Here is a 19,128-nt window from a genome sequence, read left to right as displayed (position 1 = left end):
TTTTCTGCTTATAACATCTGTATATGACTACACAAGTAAAAATAAATGGGCAAGGGACCCCTACTATATGGGATAATCTACCAATATCTTTTCAAGTTGCTGGACACTGAGGAGTAAACTATGTGGAACGTTTAAGTACAGATATTTGAAGAGAGACATCTCAGTTTATATGCTAGGTAGTGTCTGCTCAGAGCACTAGTGACACTAGAGGTCAGCATGGGTGCATCTACATCAGCATTTTCATCTGGGCCAGGAACATGCTTTGTAAGTGCTGCCTGCTCTGCTGGAGCCCACAGGACTGAGCAGACCTCAGAGACTGCAAATTGGATTCGTTCACAGAAAAATGAGCCCTTGAACAACTGCTAACAGTCATACGAGCCACACGCCCAGATTAGACCTAGACTGAAATAAACTCCCAGGATGAGGGGTAACGGTTTTAAGCTGAAAGAGGGAAGATTTAGATGAGACATTAGGAAGAAATGTTTTTCTGTGAAGGTGGTGAGGCAGTGGCACAGGTTGCCCAGAGTACTTGTAGAAGTTCAAGGCCAGGTTAGATGAGGCTTTGAGCAACCTGATCCAGTGGGAGGTGTCCCTGTCCATGGCAGGGGGGTTGGAACTCCATGATCTTTAAAGTCCCTTCCAACCCAAACCATTCTATGATTCTACAACAATGGCAACTCCAACTGCTAATAATGTGTGCCCTAAAGCCACAAGGCAGATGAATGCATGAAATATGCTACTGAATGCAAAGTCACCCTAAAGACCATATTAAAGATGAGCACAGAACTCAAGGACAGCTGCACTGAGCAGGCCAAGATCTGAAAGACAGTGAGAATTAATAAAAGACATGCTGAGTGTGCCTTTATTTCAGTGTCATTTGTAAAATCTAAGAGTTCTTCAGGCGCTTCATTTTGGAGCAAAGAATAATAAATGATAAAGACAAAATATCTTCTAGCTTGCAAGCAAAATTTATACTTCACCTCTGTTACGACCAAGCAGATAATCTATATTTCTGAATTCTGAAGGACATGGAGTATAATATCAAAAGTCTAACAGAAAGCACTTTTGTAGTAAATCTCTCAAGTCACTGTAATACCCAATGATGGAAGAAAATCAAATGGAAACAACTTAAGTAGGAAGAAGAAGACTGTATCTTCCATCAATGCGACAGATGATTTTATGGACAACAGATTCTTCTTGTATTTGATTTCCCATTGGAAGGTATTAGGTAGGAATTCTTAGTATTTTAAGAAGGATAATGAATTTTAAGGGATGAACACACTGGTAAAACGAAAAGCCTTGCTTTTATTTTTAGGTAGAAAAATTAAACAAAGTTATGTCACATAGTATATGAGAACATGCAAATGAAAACTACTGCTGCCAGACATCCAACATTATCTTCAATTCTCTGCAGTACCTACAGTACTTATTTAATAAATCCTGTTGTCTATTAATGCAAAGTAGTGCCTCCCATTTGCACAGGTTGCAGTTAAGTTGTATTTTATACAAATCAAGCTTCTCCTGCACAGAATACACTTCAATCTATCCAGAACAGTCAACAAAGAAACATAGTGTATTTTCACATATTTAGGAATGCAAAGAAATTCAAGAACGGAATTGGTTCATTCCTGAATAACACAGGAAAACTGTCCACGGACAAAGAAGAAATATGTAACATTTGTATTCTGTCTTTGTATTGGTAAAAAGCAAGATGCTGTACCAACCTCATCTGAAGGTTACTCTTACTCCACGAACGTTTCTGGAAAATGTTAAAACTGGCTGCTAAGGTGACACTACTTAAAATGAGGCGGCGTGAGAATTGTTCACCAACAGGCAAAAAATTGTTCACAAATAGGCAAAAGAACTTAGCAGACCACTGATAATGATTGTCTTTCTTGTTATTCTTTTTCATTAGATCCCAAAATGCCAAGGAAACTTCTTGAGACTGAAAGGCAGCATGTCCTATGCCAGTGTTATTAAAGGGCAAATGAGACAACCTGGATAATTAAAAGCCTACAAGCCTAGCATCAATCCTAGCAAAATAATGGAATATTTCTTACAAGTCCCAATTATTGAAGGACTGAAGAAAGGATCTGGAATTAATGCCAGTCAGTGTGATCTTTTCTTTGAAAAGAGAACTTGCCAAGCTAGCGTGATATCTTTGAAGAGCTCACAGAAACCAGGTGCCGGTCTGTAATGCCTCCTTCCACAGAACAGGCTGGACAGCAATGAAGTTCCCTGAAAATTGAACTTGTCTCAGAAGTGAGATTATACATCAGCATGACATGAAACACCTGCCTGCCACTTTTACTGGGCATGTAGTGTTTAATTGTGGTTTGTTTTTCCAAGAACTATTTCTCTTTCTTTCATTCATGGCATGCAAATGACAAGCTACTATTAAACACTATTATTCAAACTTGATAGCAAAGGGAAGCTGTTTGAAGAAATGTTCCTAAATCTCATTTAGAGGAAAGAATTGTTACTGCGCTGCTGGTTTGAAAAAGGCTGAGTTTGAGATTCATTTCCTACACATTAAGATGATCTACTTTCTAAATCATTATCATAAGAAGTTCTGCTGCTTTGCAAAGTCCATGATGCAAATTCTTGCAAGTCGCACAAGTTTGTGATGTTTCTCAGCTGATGTTCTTTCAGCAATCCCAGCAGACCTAATTTAATTTCTAATCATTTCACCATGCTTAACACATTTTTCTAAATTACTTTTGCATTTGTACTCAGAGGGAGTACTGCCTGATTTTTGCTTATAAAGCTCTCCTCTTTCATTTCCATTGTTTCCTATGCAAAGGGAAGGAAGCTGACTGCATAGAGCAATTCAGTGATCAGCAGCTTTCAGTCTGTACCATATTTCAGTAAAAATATGGCAAACACTGTGGATTTCATGTACTTCATACTCACAGCTCCAACTTCTACTGCATAAGACAGAGAAGCACTGTACCTCATTTGTGCCTCCCGAATGCAGGATGTTCTTCAAGACATCCCAGCAAAATATGTGAGTGCCCAAGTTCAAAGGTGTAGAAAATGGGTCCATTTTATGCTTATTTAATTACATTTTCATCTTTTTTTGGAGTACAAGAATGGCACTGCAATAGTCTCCCCAGGGAAGCAGTCATGGCACCAAGCCTGACAATATTCCAGAAGCATTTGGACAATGTCCTCAGACACATGTTGTGAGTTTTGGGGTTGTCCTGTGCACGGACAGGAGTTGTACTCAATGACCCTTGTCAGTCCTTTCAAACTCAGGACTTTCTATGATTCTATATTTAAAGTCTTTATCTATGTTGACATTGTTATTCATTGTACACTATAAGCAAATAGGAAAAAAAATCAGAAAGACCATAGTATGCAATAGGTATAAATTAGAGTAAATGCTTAGGTGTTTCAGCAGACAAATGGCATAATTTTTCATAATTTCACATCAGAAAATTTGTCAGATGTTACTGTTGATATTCTTTTCAAACTTCCAGGTTTGGTAATCCTTTTGCTGTTCCTAATTTTTCTTAATTTTCATTTAACTTTGAATGACAGAAAAAATTTTTGCTCGAAACAAATCTCATCATATATTAAAGAAACCATGTCATCAACAGAACTGACTTCATATAGTATTTCTTGAAAAGAGCTTTAGGATTTGTGACAAACAAGTTAGGTTATTGTCTCTTCAAAACTACAATATGTAGATAAAGAAGTTGCAAAACTTCTTTCATAGTTTAGAACTTCACTTAACGTCCCTTCCCAGAATTTTTGTCAGATTTGGAGACAAATGCACAGCTCAAATTTAATACAGAGTTGCCATGATAGAGTCAAGAAAGGTGCTAGAGAAGACTTAGTTATATACACTACATATTTCTGAAGCATTTCACAGTCAAGTGACCACAAGGTTTTATTGGAGGATGTTCAGAACAGTTCACACATGGCTCTTCCGCAGCTCATATCCCATGCTGACTGAATTTATTCATCTGCCATAATGTTTCCAACAAATGAAATCTCACTAGAATTACAACTTCCTATCCTCTTTTTGCATCTAGTATTGAGAACTGCTTCTAGATTGCCAGTTCCAACCTCTATCTTCCTCTTTTTTTTTAATATTCCTCCATCTTTAAATTCTGATTGGTTTTTAAGCCTCCTGAAGAGCAATACAACTGTTGTCTCCTCATTGTCAGAGCCTAAATATATTCTCTCCAAATATTAGATCTGGTTTTGCCTCCTCTTTTGCTCTCTCAATAGGGAAACAGAAAACAAAGTATAACCTTTCCACACAGTGTTTAGTTATCCAGAGCAGTGTCCCTGGTGCCTCATTCCCTCATTCTTTCAAAGTTTTCATATTACAAAAGCTAACGTTTTGCCTCCTCCTGTGCTCATTCCTTAAACTTTATTCCTTTAAACATCCTACCAGAGCTTCCATTACAACCAAAATAATTATCAAATCATATGAATATTTCCAAATCCTTAATAGTCTGGAATGATTATCTTGTCCAGTGCATTCTATTCCAGAAAAGCATACCTGTTCAGTTTGTCATAGAATAATAGAATAGTTTGGGTTGGCAGGGATCTTAAAGATCTAGTTCCAACCCCCCCCTGCCATGATCAGGCTTGAACACCTTCAGGGATGGGGCAGCCACAACTTCCCTGGGCAACCTGGAGAGGGTCTCACCACTCTCACAGTGAAGAAATTCTTCCTCATGTCTAGTCTAAATGTGCCCCTCTCCAGTTTATACCCATTGCCCCTCCCTGACATACTTAAAATAATAATGTTTGGAAATTGTGTGATGCATCGATTTTAGTGCATTGCCTGTGCAATGCCAGAAGTTCGTGATCAATACATCAGAAATCCAAAACACGTCTATAGCTATAAGAAAATAAAACACAGCAGAATGCTTTACAAAATGTCTGCATAGGGTTCTGTGTAAAAGCTTTTGCAGTACTTCTCAGCATAGTCCCTTCTGACAAAGACCGTTTGCTTGGACGGCATCCAGTAAAATCTGATCAATAAACCCATCTTGATTTTTTAATTCAGCAGCTCAGCTTCATTTAATTCTCCAGTTTCTAGTCTCGCACAAACGTACAGCTGTATAACACAATACCATCTCGGCTGCCTCTCTGCTTGGACAGACCCATTACATTTATCATTGTTAGGATTCAACAGGAACTTGATCCAATTACCTGGTTTGCTTTCATTTGGTTTACACTGAACTTCTTCAACGCATTCTGCAGGAAACCATCCAATATGTCCTCGGGTGCTGCCTTCCCAGAATCCACCTTCACCGATGCTTAAAACTAAATGCAGAGAGACATAAGAAGCATTAGACTTCTTCCTCTTCTCATGTAAATACCAAGATTCCTTATGTAACACACTCAGTAATAATTTAATATCCTGTTGGCCAAAGCAAGCTTTGTACAATAACTCAAATGCTGGTGCCACAAAAGTGGGCAGAGAGTAACCTCTAAATGCAACCCACCCTGTGTCTTCCCAATTGTATTTCTGGCACAAGTTTCCTTGGTCTTCACATAATTCTCTCCATTTTCAGTTTTCTCATTGTTGCATTTATCAGGCGTAAATGCATGTTCATAGTAAGACCAAAAATATTTGTCCTGCCAGTTCAAATTAAGCTGAAGTGCTGAAGCTACATTGTGAAACTGAACCCACACTGAAATTGGGTTTTAATAACACATATTTTGATATTTCATGTATTTTCTACTTCCTAAGGAAATAAGCTATTTTATTTAGTGGGTAGTTCCATTTGAAATGTAGGTCAAGTAATATGATGTAACAGTTTGAGTATACAGCAAACACTCAAATATCCCATGGGTGCAATACACAGTGTAGATGCCTTTTGAAACATTTCAATGATTCTTCTCAATAGAAGTCAGCGACAATAGGGAAGAGAATGATTCACCAATAGGAGGAAAAGCTTTATCCTGTAGTTCTAATTACCGTGATATTCATCTTAGGACTCAACAAGGATTGCAACAAAAGACTGCAGAACAATAATGCATGTTCTTGACAATAAGCGATTGGAGTTGAATTACAATAATGGGAGGATCCTAAATTCTTGCTAAATATTGTGTTTAAATTAATTTTACAGAAGTTCCTGCAAATCTTTTTATGCTTAACGTATATTACAAGAACATAAATATACTAAGAAAAACATACTAAACAATAATATTGAAACAAAGGTGACATTGTAGATTAAAACCACCACCATTAGCTCTTCTAAACAGGTTGATGGGGAACGTAGCTCAGGCATACAATACAGTTCCTCAGAGTACATCTGTACCAAACACAATGTGTGGTGCAGAGGTCCCTGAGCTACCGAAAAATAAGCACATGGAAGTCGAAGCAGCACAGCTCCATTAGCTGTGTGCTCGCTAAGCCAGCCAAGCTAACTGGTCCTGCTGAAAATCAAGGCTAATTAGCCCAAGCACATCTCTATGCATACGGTTTTCAAGACCTGCGACAACATCTCCGCAGGGTATATCAGTATGGTAGGATATTACCCAGCACAGAGCTACTTTGATGATCTCCGAAACTGTTGAAACACACCTTATCAGGCTTTAAAACTGCAGTCCTTGCCCCTGACTGCAACTGAACTCTGTATCAGTAGAACTGCTGTGACTCAATGGCATTGAATTTGAACTTGATTTACACTGCTACCAAGTGAGATAGAAATCAAACAAACAACAGGTTAGAATCAGTAAAACTGCCTTTGAAATTCAATGTTTACCTAGTTTTTCATTAATGCAATCCGAAGCTATTTGTGGTATTATGGAGCATCGCCATCTATTTACAGAGATATCTGATACAAAAATGGTTTTAAATACGCCAGTTTTAAGTCCTTGAATGTAGTAAATTCAGAGATATAGATTCCATAAATTGCATATTTACACATCACTGTCAATGATACATATTAAGCCCCAGGAAACAGACCTTTTAAGGCAAAATCCTACACCAGGATGGGTCCCAAATGCATAATTTCGTAAGCACATTTCTGATCTAGATGAGGAAACTATGCCTACCTAGGTAGTTATGGCATAAAGGGGAGGGCTCTGACCCTGGAAAACATCAGCTCTACAGTAACACTTAAGCTGAATAAAAATTTTTAGTATGCCTTTTCTTTTAGCTACCCAACACCTATGGAAACCAGATCTGTGCTTTGATTGTATTAATAAAATAAATAATGCATAGATAAAAATATTAATAAAAACAAATTTGGGGCATAATTAATGAAAATTGTGTTCCTGAATTCCACTTGTTCTTGAAAATGTATAAAAATGTACATTAATACACAAAGTCAATCTGATAATTCAGTGTTACATAAAACAGAACCCTATTCATTCATCCAATATGTATCGGGTATTCGTCAGCTTCCAATATATTTTGAACAATGTAACTTCTATTCACATAATAGTGCGCTTCTTATAGATGAGATAAGGAAGCAGGAAAACTTAATTAATAACACATAGATATTATCATTATCGTAGGTTTCTACCATACATTGATTTAACTTCAAATCATAAAAGTGAGTATACGGCTCCAGCCAAAAGAGATTTCCAAATGTGAGACAATGAAAGATTCCTGTTGCAAGTAACTAGGGGCTTTTGAGGAGAGTTTTCTGCATCGGATCTCAGTTCTGATTTCATGCCAAAAACTAGCAAGACAGGAAGAATAAAAACTACTTAGAGATTAAGAAAGCTTTCCCTAACTCAGTATTTTATTAATCTGTCAGATCTGCTGTTTTGAAGTTCCAAATTACACGGCTGTTTCCATCTCCAAGAAGCATTTGCACTGTAAGAAGGACGTTCGGTATTTCACATCCATGGAGGAATTTACTGTGTTCCTGGTCATGGCATCCAAATCAAGATGGGAATAAAATTTGCTTTTATAAGTCCATCTGTGAATGCAAGGCAAAAAGTGATTGCTACAGAGCGAAACCTGTTCTGCTTTAGATCATTTCACACGAATTATTAAATATTACTGATTACGAACAGCAGGAGCAAAGCAAAAATGGGTGTAGTCCTGCCTGAAGTCTACAGAAAAGCAGTAGAAGGAAAATGAGGTGTTGCTGGAATGCAGACAGCATTCACAGTTCTGGTACAACCCCGCCTAGAGATTACAGCTAGAAACAGAATGACTGTACCTTTTGATTTACTATCAAGGAAAAACATCATTATGGGCACCAAGAAAGGAAGGGAAAGCCTGATGGAACTGCAAAAGGCACAAAGATGACAGAAGAGGCAACCCTTGGGTAGCCAGGGATACAGCTGATGTGCTGAGACAGGGACAAATTGTTGGCGAGATAGAGGACAAGCACATATGGTCTAATCCTCAAGATATGGAAGGTGAGATCTAGATGGTTCTGTGCTACCACAAAACTGGAAGTAATGTTTTTAGATATCTCAAATAGTGCCATTAGTAAGAAATTCTGCAGCAGGAGCCAGAGCCATAAAAATCTACATAGCTATGAAAACTGGCAACACTTCATATATTCCATGTGGGCAACTGGGAACTGAAAGGATAAATAAAAAAATATAATTAATCTTTTGTACTTATGAATGCTTTTTTAGAATGAGGACTTAATTTCTGTCTTTGCCTCTCACAATAGTGCTTAAGCGTCACACTGTAATAGATGATTTAGTACCAGCAAGAGGGTTTCTAATCGACGTTTTCCCTTCTGAAGGACATAACAAGGGTAAACCAAAGGATAACTTTCCCAAAATTAATAATTAAGTGTTACAATTTCAAGTATTTTCTTCCTTTTGCCTTTAGGAAAAACAAAAGATGTGGTTGCTATGGCAAAGAGCAGGCCAGAGCCTTTTTACACAAAACATGAATTACAACAAGAAACTGATGTTATAAGAGTAAAATTTAAGGTTCTAGTAACATCATGAATACTGTTATGTCTTCACAAGAACAGAATAGTTTAAAACAAGAATTATGTTCAATTATATGAACAAAATTTCAAATCAAAATTGGACAAATACAAAACAACTGAATAACAGGAAAACATGTATAGGCAGGTGCCTATCAGGATCTGATAGATTAATGCCTTTAAAGTATTATAGTTAGTATCAGCCAGATTCTGCTTTGCCAAAGTGCAGAGAAAACCATAATAAAACTATATATATTGCCAACTAAGCATAGAATGCTTTATCTCTTGCAACTTCTGTAGGCTTATTGATAATTTATATGTTGTAATTAATATTAATACAGCATACCCATCTCAAATAGCTTTATTACTCAATATACTACCAAAAAATCACTTTAACCATAACAACAAAAATGTTTTGTTCTTCCACACTACTGGCCCAGGCTGCCTGGGGAAGTTGTGGCTGCTCCATCCCTGGAGGTGTTCAAGGCCAAGTTGGATGGGGCTTTGAGCAGCCTGTTCTGGTGGGAGGTGTCCCTACCTATGGAACTGGATGATCTTTAAGGTCCCTTCCAACCCTAACTGTTCTGTGATTCTATGATTACAGCTCCCTTCATTATGCCACAATTAAGAAAGAGAACATATGTATACTTATTATATAATTTTTCTATCAAATACTGGTGCACACTATTTCTAAATTCCTTAAAATATTAAAATTTTTATGAGTGCATTATTCTAGGTAGCCTTATTTACAAAAACGTCTGTGCAACTTACAGCCAAATTCAGGCCATTGTCTTTCTAGCTGCTACAGGATAGATCGGAAATGTCTTCGCAATATCTACAATCAATCTTTCCTGCTTGTATAAGCTGTGCTCTTTCCTGGGCAAAGAAATAATTATATGGATTGGGAATGACAGACCTTCTTCTGGAAAAAGAACATTCTTACAACTAGGAGACAAAAGAAAGTACAAAGTAAGGATGAAAAATCCATTGAAAATTCTAGCAACTGAACTAGCCTATGCTGATGTAAGAACTATTAGAGCTAAAAGTAAAAGATCTACTAATCAACAGCAGCTGAAGAGCACAATACTTTTAGTGAAATGTGGAATAACGTAAGCTGAAAGCCCTTTAGGACTCAGAGTAGAAAGCAGAAAATTTCACCATTTCATTATTAATGTGAAAGGGACAGAGTAGTGTCCATTCCATTCAAACTGCAGCACATGTTATTCACTAGATTCCATTGTTCTGTTATTGATTACAGATGCCATTTACCTAATGTAATACAAAGCATTTTCATCTGCATTTTAGCTAAGCAAGGTTCAGTGCAAATCTGAACTGTTTGGGTTTTTCTTTGTTTTGATGTAACAATCTTCTGGATTTTTGAAAAAAAATAAGTAGGTTTTTACCTTCCAGTGGTAAGAGACCTAACTACTTTCTCTCAGAAATGCTTAATGTCATAATTTAGGCTTTTCTGTTGTAATAATAGCTGTTGTCTGATGTAAATTTCCAGAATTCTTTGTGTTTTGGAAGGAGAGCTTCCAAATGACAAATAACATACGCAAGAACACCTATTGCAATGATGAATACAATTTTGCTTAAAACAGCCCCTAGAATGGTTACAACTTAGAAATTTATGTTCCTAACCTTGAGTTGTAATGGTAACTTATTTCCTAAGTATACATATAAACAAAAATTCAATATTTAATCTGTTCTTATATGCAGCCAGGTAAATAGAAAACAATATTGAAACAAGTACAGCGCAGAGCGACAGTTTTCTGAATCTGAAGTGCAACTCAACTCAGACTTGAAACACAACATAAATGAAGGTTGGCACATGTTACTGCTGAATCTTGCCTCTCTTAAAGAGATATTTTTCCTAAAATCTGGTTTCAGTTTAAATTTTACCCTATTTCTTTATCTGCCCCTACTTGTTCCTGACAGACATCCCTCCCTTCCTGTGATTAATGATGAACAGATTCTGTCTGCTCTGCCTTATGGGCAGACCATTTCTGGCTTTCAAATACTTAATCAAGAGAGACTGACATAACTTGAGCTCAGTGCAACAGGACTGGAAAGGAAGTCATTGTCTATCGCTCTGATGACAACCACATTAAGGCCTCCAGCATGCAAACAAGTGACTGTGCCCCAGCTGCCACATAGAAAATGTTCTTGTGCGGTCCACGTACAATCTGGAAGGAAAACCTTGTGTATCTGCAGTTAACAGTTGTGTATAACTGACCTGAACAGTCAGATTCAACTGCAGCTCCACAGACATTTCTTTCAGCAAAGAAGATAATTCAGCAGGTCCTTTTCCTATTTTGGACTGTGGGACCTCACAGATAAATCAAATTAGGGAAATAACATAGACAGAAAATATCGTTCACTTTTTTAAACTAACATTTATCTTCCAGTTTTGCCTCCCAAACAAGTGTGATCCACTTATGCCTTCGAGTTTACCTTTTTGTAATCCAAGTCACTCTGCTGCTTTATTTGAAAGGAAACCTTACCTACCTATAAATCAGTATTTAATTGTCTCACTTACCATAAAAGTCTAATTGCCATATTCTGAGCTTACTGCATGTCTAGTTGTGTCCAATCAGCCTCTATGGCCACCCACACTGCAAGGAGATGGGAAGACTAAGGAGCCTTGGTTTCAGGTTTTGGGTGCACATCACAGCCAAAACCACCGTAGCCACAATAAACGTCAGGCTAGACTTGGACTTAAACCAGCTTTTTATCTTTTATCACCTCCATTTTCTCGAGAACGAAATAGTGCAAACAAGCAATGTTCAAGAAAAGGAGCTTGAGCTGAGAAGATGACTGTGACGATTAACAGAGCAACCACTCACTACAGCAAAATCTACAAATGCAATAATCTGCACATAATCCTCTAAATCTGAGGAAACAGAGCTCAACTGAAATAGAACTGAATGAGCTGCGCTGTTCAATATTTGGCCCTGTACATTTTATTTTTCTTTGTTTGTTATCTTTGCCAACAACTTCCTATGATGATTGTCTTTTTCCTATTATTTGGGTATCTCTTAACCAGTTTGGGGAAAATGAGAAAGAGGAGAAAACAGCATAAGAAACAAATCTTCTGGACTGATTTGAATTTTGGACAGAAATTCAAACTGAACATTGGAAAAATGCATCAGTTTGTAACATTTATCACCATCTCTGTTGAGGGAAATGTGGAGAGAGTCAAGTTCGCTCTTCTTCACAGTGGTGCCAAGACTAGGGGTTTTGGTAGAGAGCATTAATCTGAGGATTAATTAAGAAAACTTAGATGTGGAACCTGTGCTGTTGTGTCAGACTATGCTAGTGAATTCATATGCCATTCATAGTCCCTCTTAGTCTTCTGGCACTCCCTAACTCCTGAATATCTTGGGCCAATTGCTGACTACTGAAGGAAGTCTGCCTTTGAGTAGTCAAGAGTGAAGACAACGGGGATTTTTGGATGCTCTTCCATTCTAATCAATTCCTCAGCCCTGACAGCAAAGCGAGCCCTTCAGCTGGAGCAAGGCTTCGATATATCAGTTCGAAGGACAACTCTCTCCTGCTCCTCAGACACAAGCAACTTGAAGAAATGAGTTAGGTTATTATCTGTGATGAGTCATAATGATTTATGTTAGGAATTCAAATCAAACCAATCAAGTCAGGAGACAGTAAGAGAAGCAAAACAGACCAATGTTTCTGGGGAAGACTAATGTTCCATTTCACATTAATTTCATCCTTCATATTAAAGATTAGCAAAATGATGCTTATGCAAACCTCTTAGGTTAAATTTTGCTGCCATACTTATTCACAAAAGGTACAAAATGCTCTTGAAGAAAGGAAACAGCATTTCTGAGGCCTTTCCCTTTCCAGTACTTTATTTACTAATCTAACAAGTGTAAAAGCCCAGGAGACCAACTTTCCTTCTGCCCACAAGTACTGTCTGTTGGCAATATCTTCAAGCACAGCAGGGGTTTAATAACCTTTCTTTTTCAAAATGACTTACAAGTAGATTTCAGAAGAAATGAAAATGTTAGTGGCATATTTGGATTGCCTTCCTGGCTGAGAACACACTGAAATAAAAGCAGTGCTGCAAGGGTCAATATTTCTAATGCTGTGAACTACTGACTTTCTGCCTAGAACAGATGCTCGAATCACCACTGCTGAACTACTACCATTTCACTGACCCTGGAGAACGTAGCTGAGAACAGACCTTAGTTGTGGTAAATACTTCTCAAATGTGCAGACTGTGCCTGCACAGGAGGCATCTCAGAAGGTTCACAAAAAGGTCTGTTGGAGCACGTTTGAAATACTGAAATAACTCCCCATTTTACTAGATACTGAGCACTAGAAAAATCTGTTCAATCACAGTAAGAGTTAAATACACAGCATTTTCCAGACCTAGCTCCAAATTCTGGTTTTCTTCCAGGTGAAAGAGACAAGACAGTAATATTAGGGCAGGTGACAAAAATAAGAGAGGAAAGTAAAAATTTCAGTTGCAAGCCACCAAAGGGCATACTATACTATGATTTGGGACCTGAAAATTGGAAGAAATCACAAGAAATCACATGGCAATAGGAAACACTAATACAAACATACAGAAAGACAAGAAAAAGAAAACTCTGAGCAGAGTGAGACTTCAAAAGTTGTCAAAGTATTTGAATAAGGCAACCGTGTGGGGTTTTTTTTTCTAGGTCAATGAGGGATAACTCGAATACCTTTCAGGTATTTTTTTAAGGCAACACAGATTCTGAAAACAATTTTGATTGATTTGTTTCTAAGTGACCAGAGATTGTCTGCCCCATGTTGATTGCTACTCAGAACTCATATCTGTTACCTTTCCAACAAGGTATGCTGGTACAGATTTGAACCTTCTTGGGGATGCACAGAATAATTCTATAGTGTAATCTGTGTCATATTGATGACACAGAAGACTGCTAATTCTTTGCTCACAAAGAACTTTGCAGCATTGCATTCCCTTCATAAATCTGAGTTTTGTTATAAAAGAGGCCACTTGATTTCCAGTGTAAGAATTAAATTTAGCAATGCAAAAGCTGATTAAAATGCATTTTACTGATACTTTATATATATATGTGGTTTTGGATTGTGGCAGATTTCTTGCTATGGACTTTGAGATATAAAACAAAGAAGGAAACAAAATGTGTTAGAAGTGCTTCAGTGAGGGATGAAGCTAGGTTTTCTTCATTCATGTGAAAACATAGGTTAGGGTTGTTCTTGTACAACTAAAGATATCAGGTTTATTTTTACAACAGCCATGGCCCTTCTTTCATGAGTGGCAGACACACAAATGATGTCAGTATGTATGACTAACAACTAAAAATAAAGCAGATATTTTTGTACAGGCTACGTAATATCCTATTAATACAAGACCATTTTGTTTAGTTTACATTTTCTTCGGACCTTGCCCATGCACATCTTCCTCTGAGCAGCTTCCTTCTATCACATACTGTGAACTATTGTCACTCCTGCATTTCTGGGGGTTTTAGAAAGAAAAAAAATCTGCCTCATCTTCATCTGATGAAAGCAGTTCTCATCAAGAGTTTAGGAATTCATCCCTCTCCGTGACCCTTCTAATTCTACCAAGTTAAAAAAGAAAATCCATAAAAACATCTCCCAACTAATCCCTTTCTCTAATATGTTGTTCTGGGTTTTTATCCCAGTAATAAATGCCTTGCTACATCTTTACTGTGATTAGTCTCATGGGATGCACATGTGATGAACATCTCCCCAGGGTCAAACTGAATACGGGTCAGAATCCCATAGCAGATGCCAATACTTGTTTGAATCCCCCTCAAACAATCCAAGAAGCCAGTACTGTAGCAACAGGTTTTTATACAGAACAGCACAGCTACCAAGTTGGCAGAGGAAAGGGGCTAAAACAAAGCTCTTTTATTTCTTAAAGGTGAGCCTAAGGTGTTTCCAAAGTGTGAAAAATTGAATTCCCTTGGGTTTAACGATTCATTTCTTCCAAGCACTGCACATAGCGTGTCACTAAACCCCAAACAGGCATGTGTACCCCCAGAAAATCAAAGCCCCAGTGATGACTGGATCATGGTCTTGCTAATAAAAGACAGAAAATATAAACAGTCCTAAGTGGAATTTCTGCTCAGAAAGAAAAAAAAGAAAGCAGGAACTCCTTATAGCCAGTGGTTCTAGCACTCACCCAAGAAACAAGTAGTACTGAGGATAGTAAGAGCTCTACTGCCCGTGCTTATGCATGGCGGAGAGGGAGCCTATCAATCTTTCACACTGGAATAATTTTTTTTATTTCCCTTTAAATAATTACATTTTGGCTGGAAAAAGGATGTGAATCCAAATATAATTGAACTTGGATTCCTGTCACACATGCTAAGTTTGAATGGCTTTCTCAATGCTGTTACATAACCAAGACCTTTTTAAAGCCTCAGTGTCTTTTTACCTGGACTCTTCATTCTCTACATGACCTTGTTGTGTTCATTCTGACATATTTTTTGTGACAACTGAGGAACCATTGACATGGTAACACGAAATAGGATTTGATCTTGTTCTGGGAGTTTTCCCTTTGGTTAGCAATGGGAGTCAGCCATACAGTGTTCCAGCTTTGTCATGTAAACACCCTTAAATTACACACCACAAGATTTCATCCTAAGTAGTAACACTGACAATCCCTACTTGCCCTTTCTCTTTTTCCAACTTTTTCTACAAGCAGACTGACGTACAAAAATCTCACTAGACTTCACTGCATCAAAGTTCTATAAAATGCTCTAAAACAAGTGTGCCTGCAAATGCTAGACCTCTGCAAGATTTTAATTCAATGTGAAAATCACATATTTAAAGCTGAAAAATAATCCCTGCAGGGATGATTGGTGCGAGATGGGCATATCTTGCTTTTTCATAGAGTAATAATTAATTTATAGTCTTTTTCAGTAAATATAGATTTGTCCCATAAAGATGCAAACCTCACGGACTAGACATGATCTCATTTTGTATTTCAGCATTCCGGCATTCCTTGGTTAGTGTCCCCCCAAAACATCCTTGGTCTCAAGATTAAATCATACTACTGTAAAAAGTTTCAAGAAGTGGACTATTGTTTTCCAGTTACTGTAAAACCAAGGACTCCTGAACTAATTTTTTAGTATTAAACTCTTCACTGAAATTTAAATCCCTCCATTTTGAGTTATTTTTGCATAAAATAGTCACAAATTCTAATGTAAACAAACAGCCAGATAACGAACACGCCTACAAAATTCAGCAACCTGTTGCACTGTTTGCTCTTTTGCCAGGGAATACACTTTCTGTCTGCTTTTTCTCCAGAACTGCCTAGAGTCTTTGTTGTTTTACTCTGGTCACAAGAATCTCTGTTGATCTTACATCCTCCACGTAAACAACAATATTGCTGCATCTTTAAATCCAACAAGATTGAACACAATAGTGTAAAGATACAACTTCCTCCAAAGCAGAGATGATGGCACTCAAACATGCTCATACTTTATCTACTGACACCTTCTTGATGTCTGTAAACACACTCGGTATAGAAAGTTACCTAGTACCACTCATGATTCCCAAAATATCATCCTTTTGTGGGTATTGGCAATTCTTCCTGGTATTGCTAAATGTTCTGAGATTAATAAGCAAAAAGTTCTCAGTTGTGTTTAAGTCTCACTTTTTTAATCTTTTTTTTCCCCTCTATAAGCAACCTTTTTTTATTTTCTTGTACTTCAGCAACAAGCATCTTTCTCAACAGTTTTATTTCTCTACCCTTCCAGTGAGAACTCCATGCTCCATGTGGAAGACCATGGGCTTTCACATTTCAACCCAAGAACCAGTTCTCTTTTGTAAGGGTATGAAAAGATCACATTTCTTTTTAATTTGCTTTACATTTTTGTATCAAGCTATTCACAATGTAGCTTTACTTCTCCACAGGTTGTACTACTTCTTTCAACACTTAAAGGCTTTTATGAGCTGGTATTATGCATTACTCCTCTTGCATTTATTCTCATTTACTGAATGCTTGCAGAGCCCATTCACAAACCATGACTTCTGCTTGTCATGACTTGAATTTTATTTGACATTTGGCATTCCAAAGAAATTCTATAACCTCGGACCTTTTCTTGCCTTCTGTTAATTTTAGTGTAGCCTAGATAACTTCCATTAACTGGGAACTTTTATAATGTTTTATGAAGTGTTCATATGGGCTCTTCCAAAAGTTCCTGTGCACTGTTTTCTTTAGATCATAATCATTGCTTCCCACCTAATCAGGGTACAATCTCCCAGACTGCAAAATTATCTTTTCAGTCTTACAGACATCAGCAACACTCCTAAGTTTAACCTTCCTCCTTGCATTTAAAATTAATCTTGCCTAGGTTTTATCTTTCAGTGCAGCATTCTTTAGATTTCTGTCCTACACCTTCTGAAGACTTAACAAAAATTATTAAACTCACAAATGCTTTGGAATCAGCCACATCCAAAAATAAAAGTACAAAAATACCTTCTAATGACTCCTCATTTTTTTTTTCCAAATACTGTTTGCAGGCTCAAGGGAGGAGATATTTCAAGTTTTCCTTTGTAAGATAAGTAGTTTCAGTTGCAAGGAAATTTTCAGTTGCTTAACACTTCTAGTTAGGACACTAAATTTATTCCCTTCTATTTGATTTCTGGAACTGGTATTTGGTTTCTATGGGTTGAGCAGAAATTCTTGTCATTCCTTGACCAGTTTTACCTTAATATGCAAATCCATAGCCAAAACTGCATACCAATGCACCCTTACAAAGGTCAGTCCTGTAAACCACATTGTCCACTTTCTCAGCGATAACTGGATGTACTGTCTTCAAAATAATAATACAAAGTTTGGACTTGATTTTCGTGTACTCTTAGGTGGGAAGTACATCAGTGGGCAGCAATTACACATCTACCACCACAATTCCTCCTCAAAACATTTACAGTAGGTTCTACCTAACTGTTTATCCTAAGTCACAGGAGGGGACTCTTTCTACTTAACCGATAAATTGTTCCTTGAGGAACGGGTTTGAAACAAACTTGACCTTATGCTTCTTTTCCTTTAAGAGCTGCTTAGATAGCTGACATATTTACAATCTTTAAAAGCCCTGGAGTTGTCTTCCTATAATGACTACAGAAGCAAACTACGTGCTCTGTGTAAAAGACAATGCTGCTCTTCCTGCAAATATTTCTGATTTTCAGTAGTACTTTAAAGTCATTTACACTTAAAATGGCAGCCAAATAAGTATCGGTTACAAAACACATCTAGGAGCAAAATACCCTCTAAAGAAACAAATGCATAAAAGAACTTCTGCTGAACAGATTTCATTTTCCCTGAAATAGAAGAGAATTTTATAATAAAATTTCCATCTAGCAGAAGTAAATGTTTATCCAAAATTAATTATGTACTCACCTTTGACTCTATCTCCTTTGTGCAGATGAATTTCCCCTTCTCCTTGAGGTTGATATGGCTTTACGACAATAAAAAGTCTTCCAGGTACAGCACTGTAAAGCTTGCGTTTTGGACCCTGATAATCCAAGGCAGACAGTGTATCCTTGTTGGCACTAGGATTGTAAACAGCACTGGAAATTGAAATTAAAAAACATTAACTGGTTATTTAAAATGGGCAAAGTTAATCATTTACAATCACATTAGCAGGATTAAATTAAGCACTGAATAACATAATTGTCTTCCAGTAAGACTTCTAACCCTGCATAAAAAAAATATATGTTTCTCTTGAACAATCAAGACGTGGTGCTTAGGGACATGGTTAGGTGGTGTACTTGGCAGTGTTAGGTTTATGGTTAGACTTGATGAGTCTTTAGGTATTCTCCAACCTAAATGATTCTATGATAAGACAACTTATTTATCAATTGAATGGACTGAATAATTGATTACTTCATCACTCCAGGGTCTGGAGCTAAATTTTAGATATGCACAAAGCATGATGCCTGTGGGTAACATTCTCCAAGAGATCATTACTGACGGCAATCAATAGCTCTCCCGATGACTTCAGAGTGGTCAGATAAGCCACAGGTCATCAGAGAATCTACCTGTGGCACGTAAAGGAGAAGCCACTGAAAGCTGATGAGTGATGCACGAGATCATTACTGAACATTTGTAAAAATGAGTGAACTGTCAAAAATGTAAAGAGAGAAAGAGATAAATATTAAAGATGGTGAGAAACGTACAGGAGATGTTGTAACAAACTTCCAATATGGGGGAAAAAAGACAGGGTACCAAAGGAAGAAGAATGAT

General features: G+C 37.3%; 1 protein-coding gene across 7 annotated transcripts in view; it reads right to left on the bottom strand.

The window, feature by feature from the left end:
* SHANK2 (SH3 and multiple ankyrin repeat domains 2) overlaps window positions 1-19,128 on the bottom strand; it is a 515,992-nt gene that overhangs the window by 368,114 nt on the left and 128,750 nt on the right. For all 7 annotated transcript variants that reach the window (XR_011337489.1, XM_069857381.1, XM_069857383.1 and 4 more), the window contains 2 exons: window positions 18,283-18,452; window positions 5,176-5,289 (listed from right to left, as the gene is read on the bottom strand). Coding sequence is in view for 6 of the 7 variants with exons in the window: in XM_069857381.1 (XP_069713482.1) it covers window positions 5,176-5,289; window positions 18,283-18,452 (284 nt within the window). In the remaining variant the exon portion in view is untranslated. The remainder of the gene's footprint in view (window positions 1-5,175; window positions 5,290-18,282; window positions 18,453-19,128) is intronic.

The sequence above is a fragment of the Phaenicophaeus curvirostris genome, chromosome 5 (assembly GCF_032191515.1).
Source record: "Phaenicophaeus curvirostris isolate KB17595 chromosome 5, BPBGC_Pcur_1.0, whole genome shotgun sequence".
Classification (NCBI taxonomy): Eukaryota; Metazoa; Chordata; class Aves; order Cuculiformes; family Cuculidae; genus Phaenicophaeus; species Phaenicophaeus curvirostris.
This window is presented reverse-complemented; position numbering and strand designations above follow the sequence as displayed.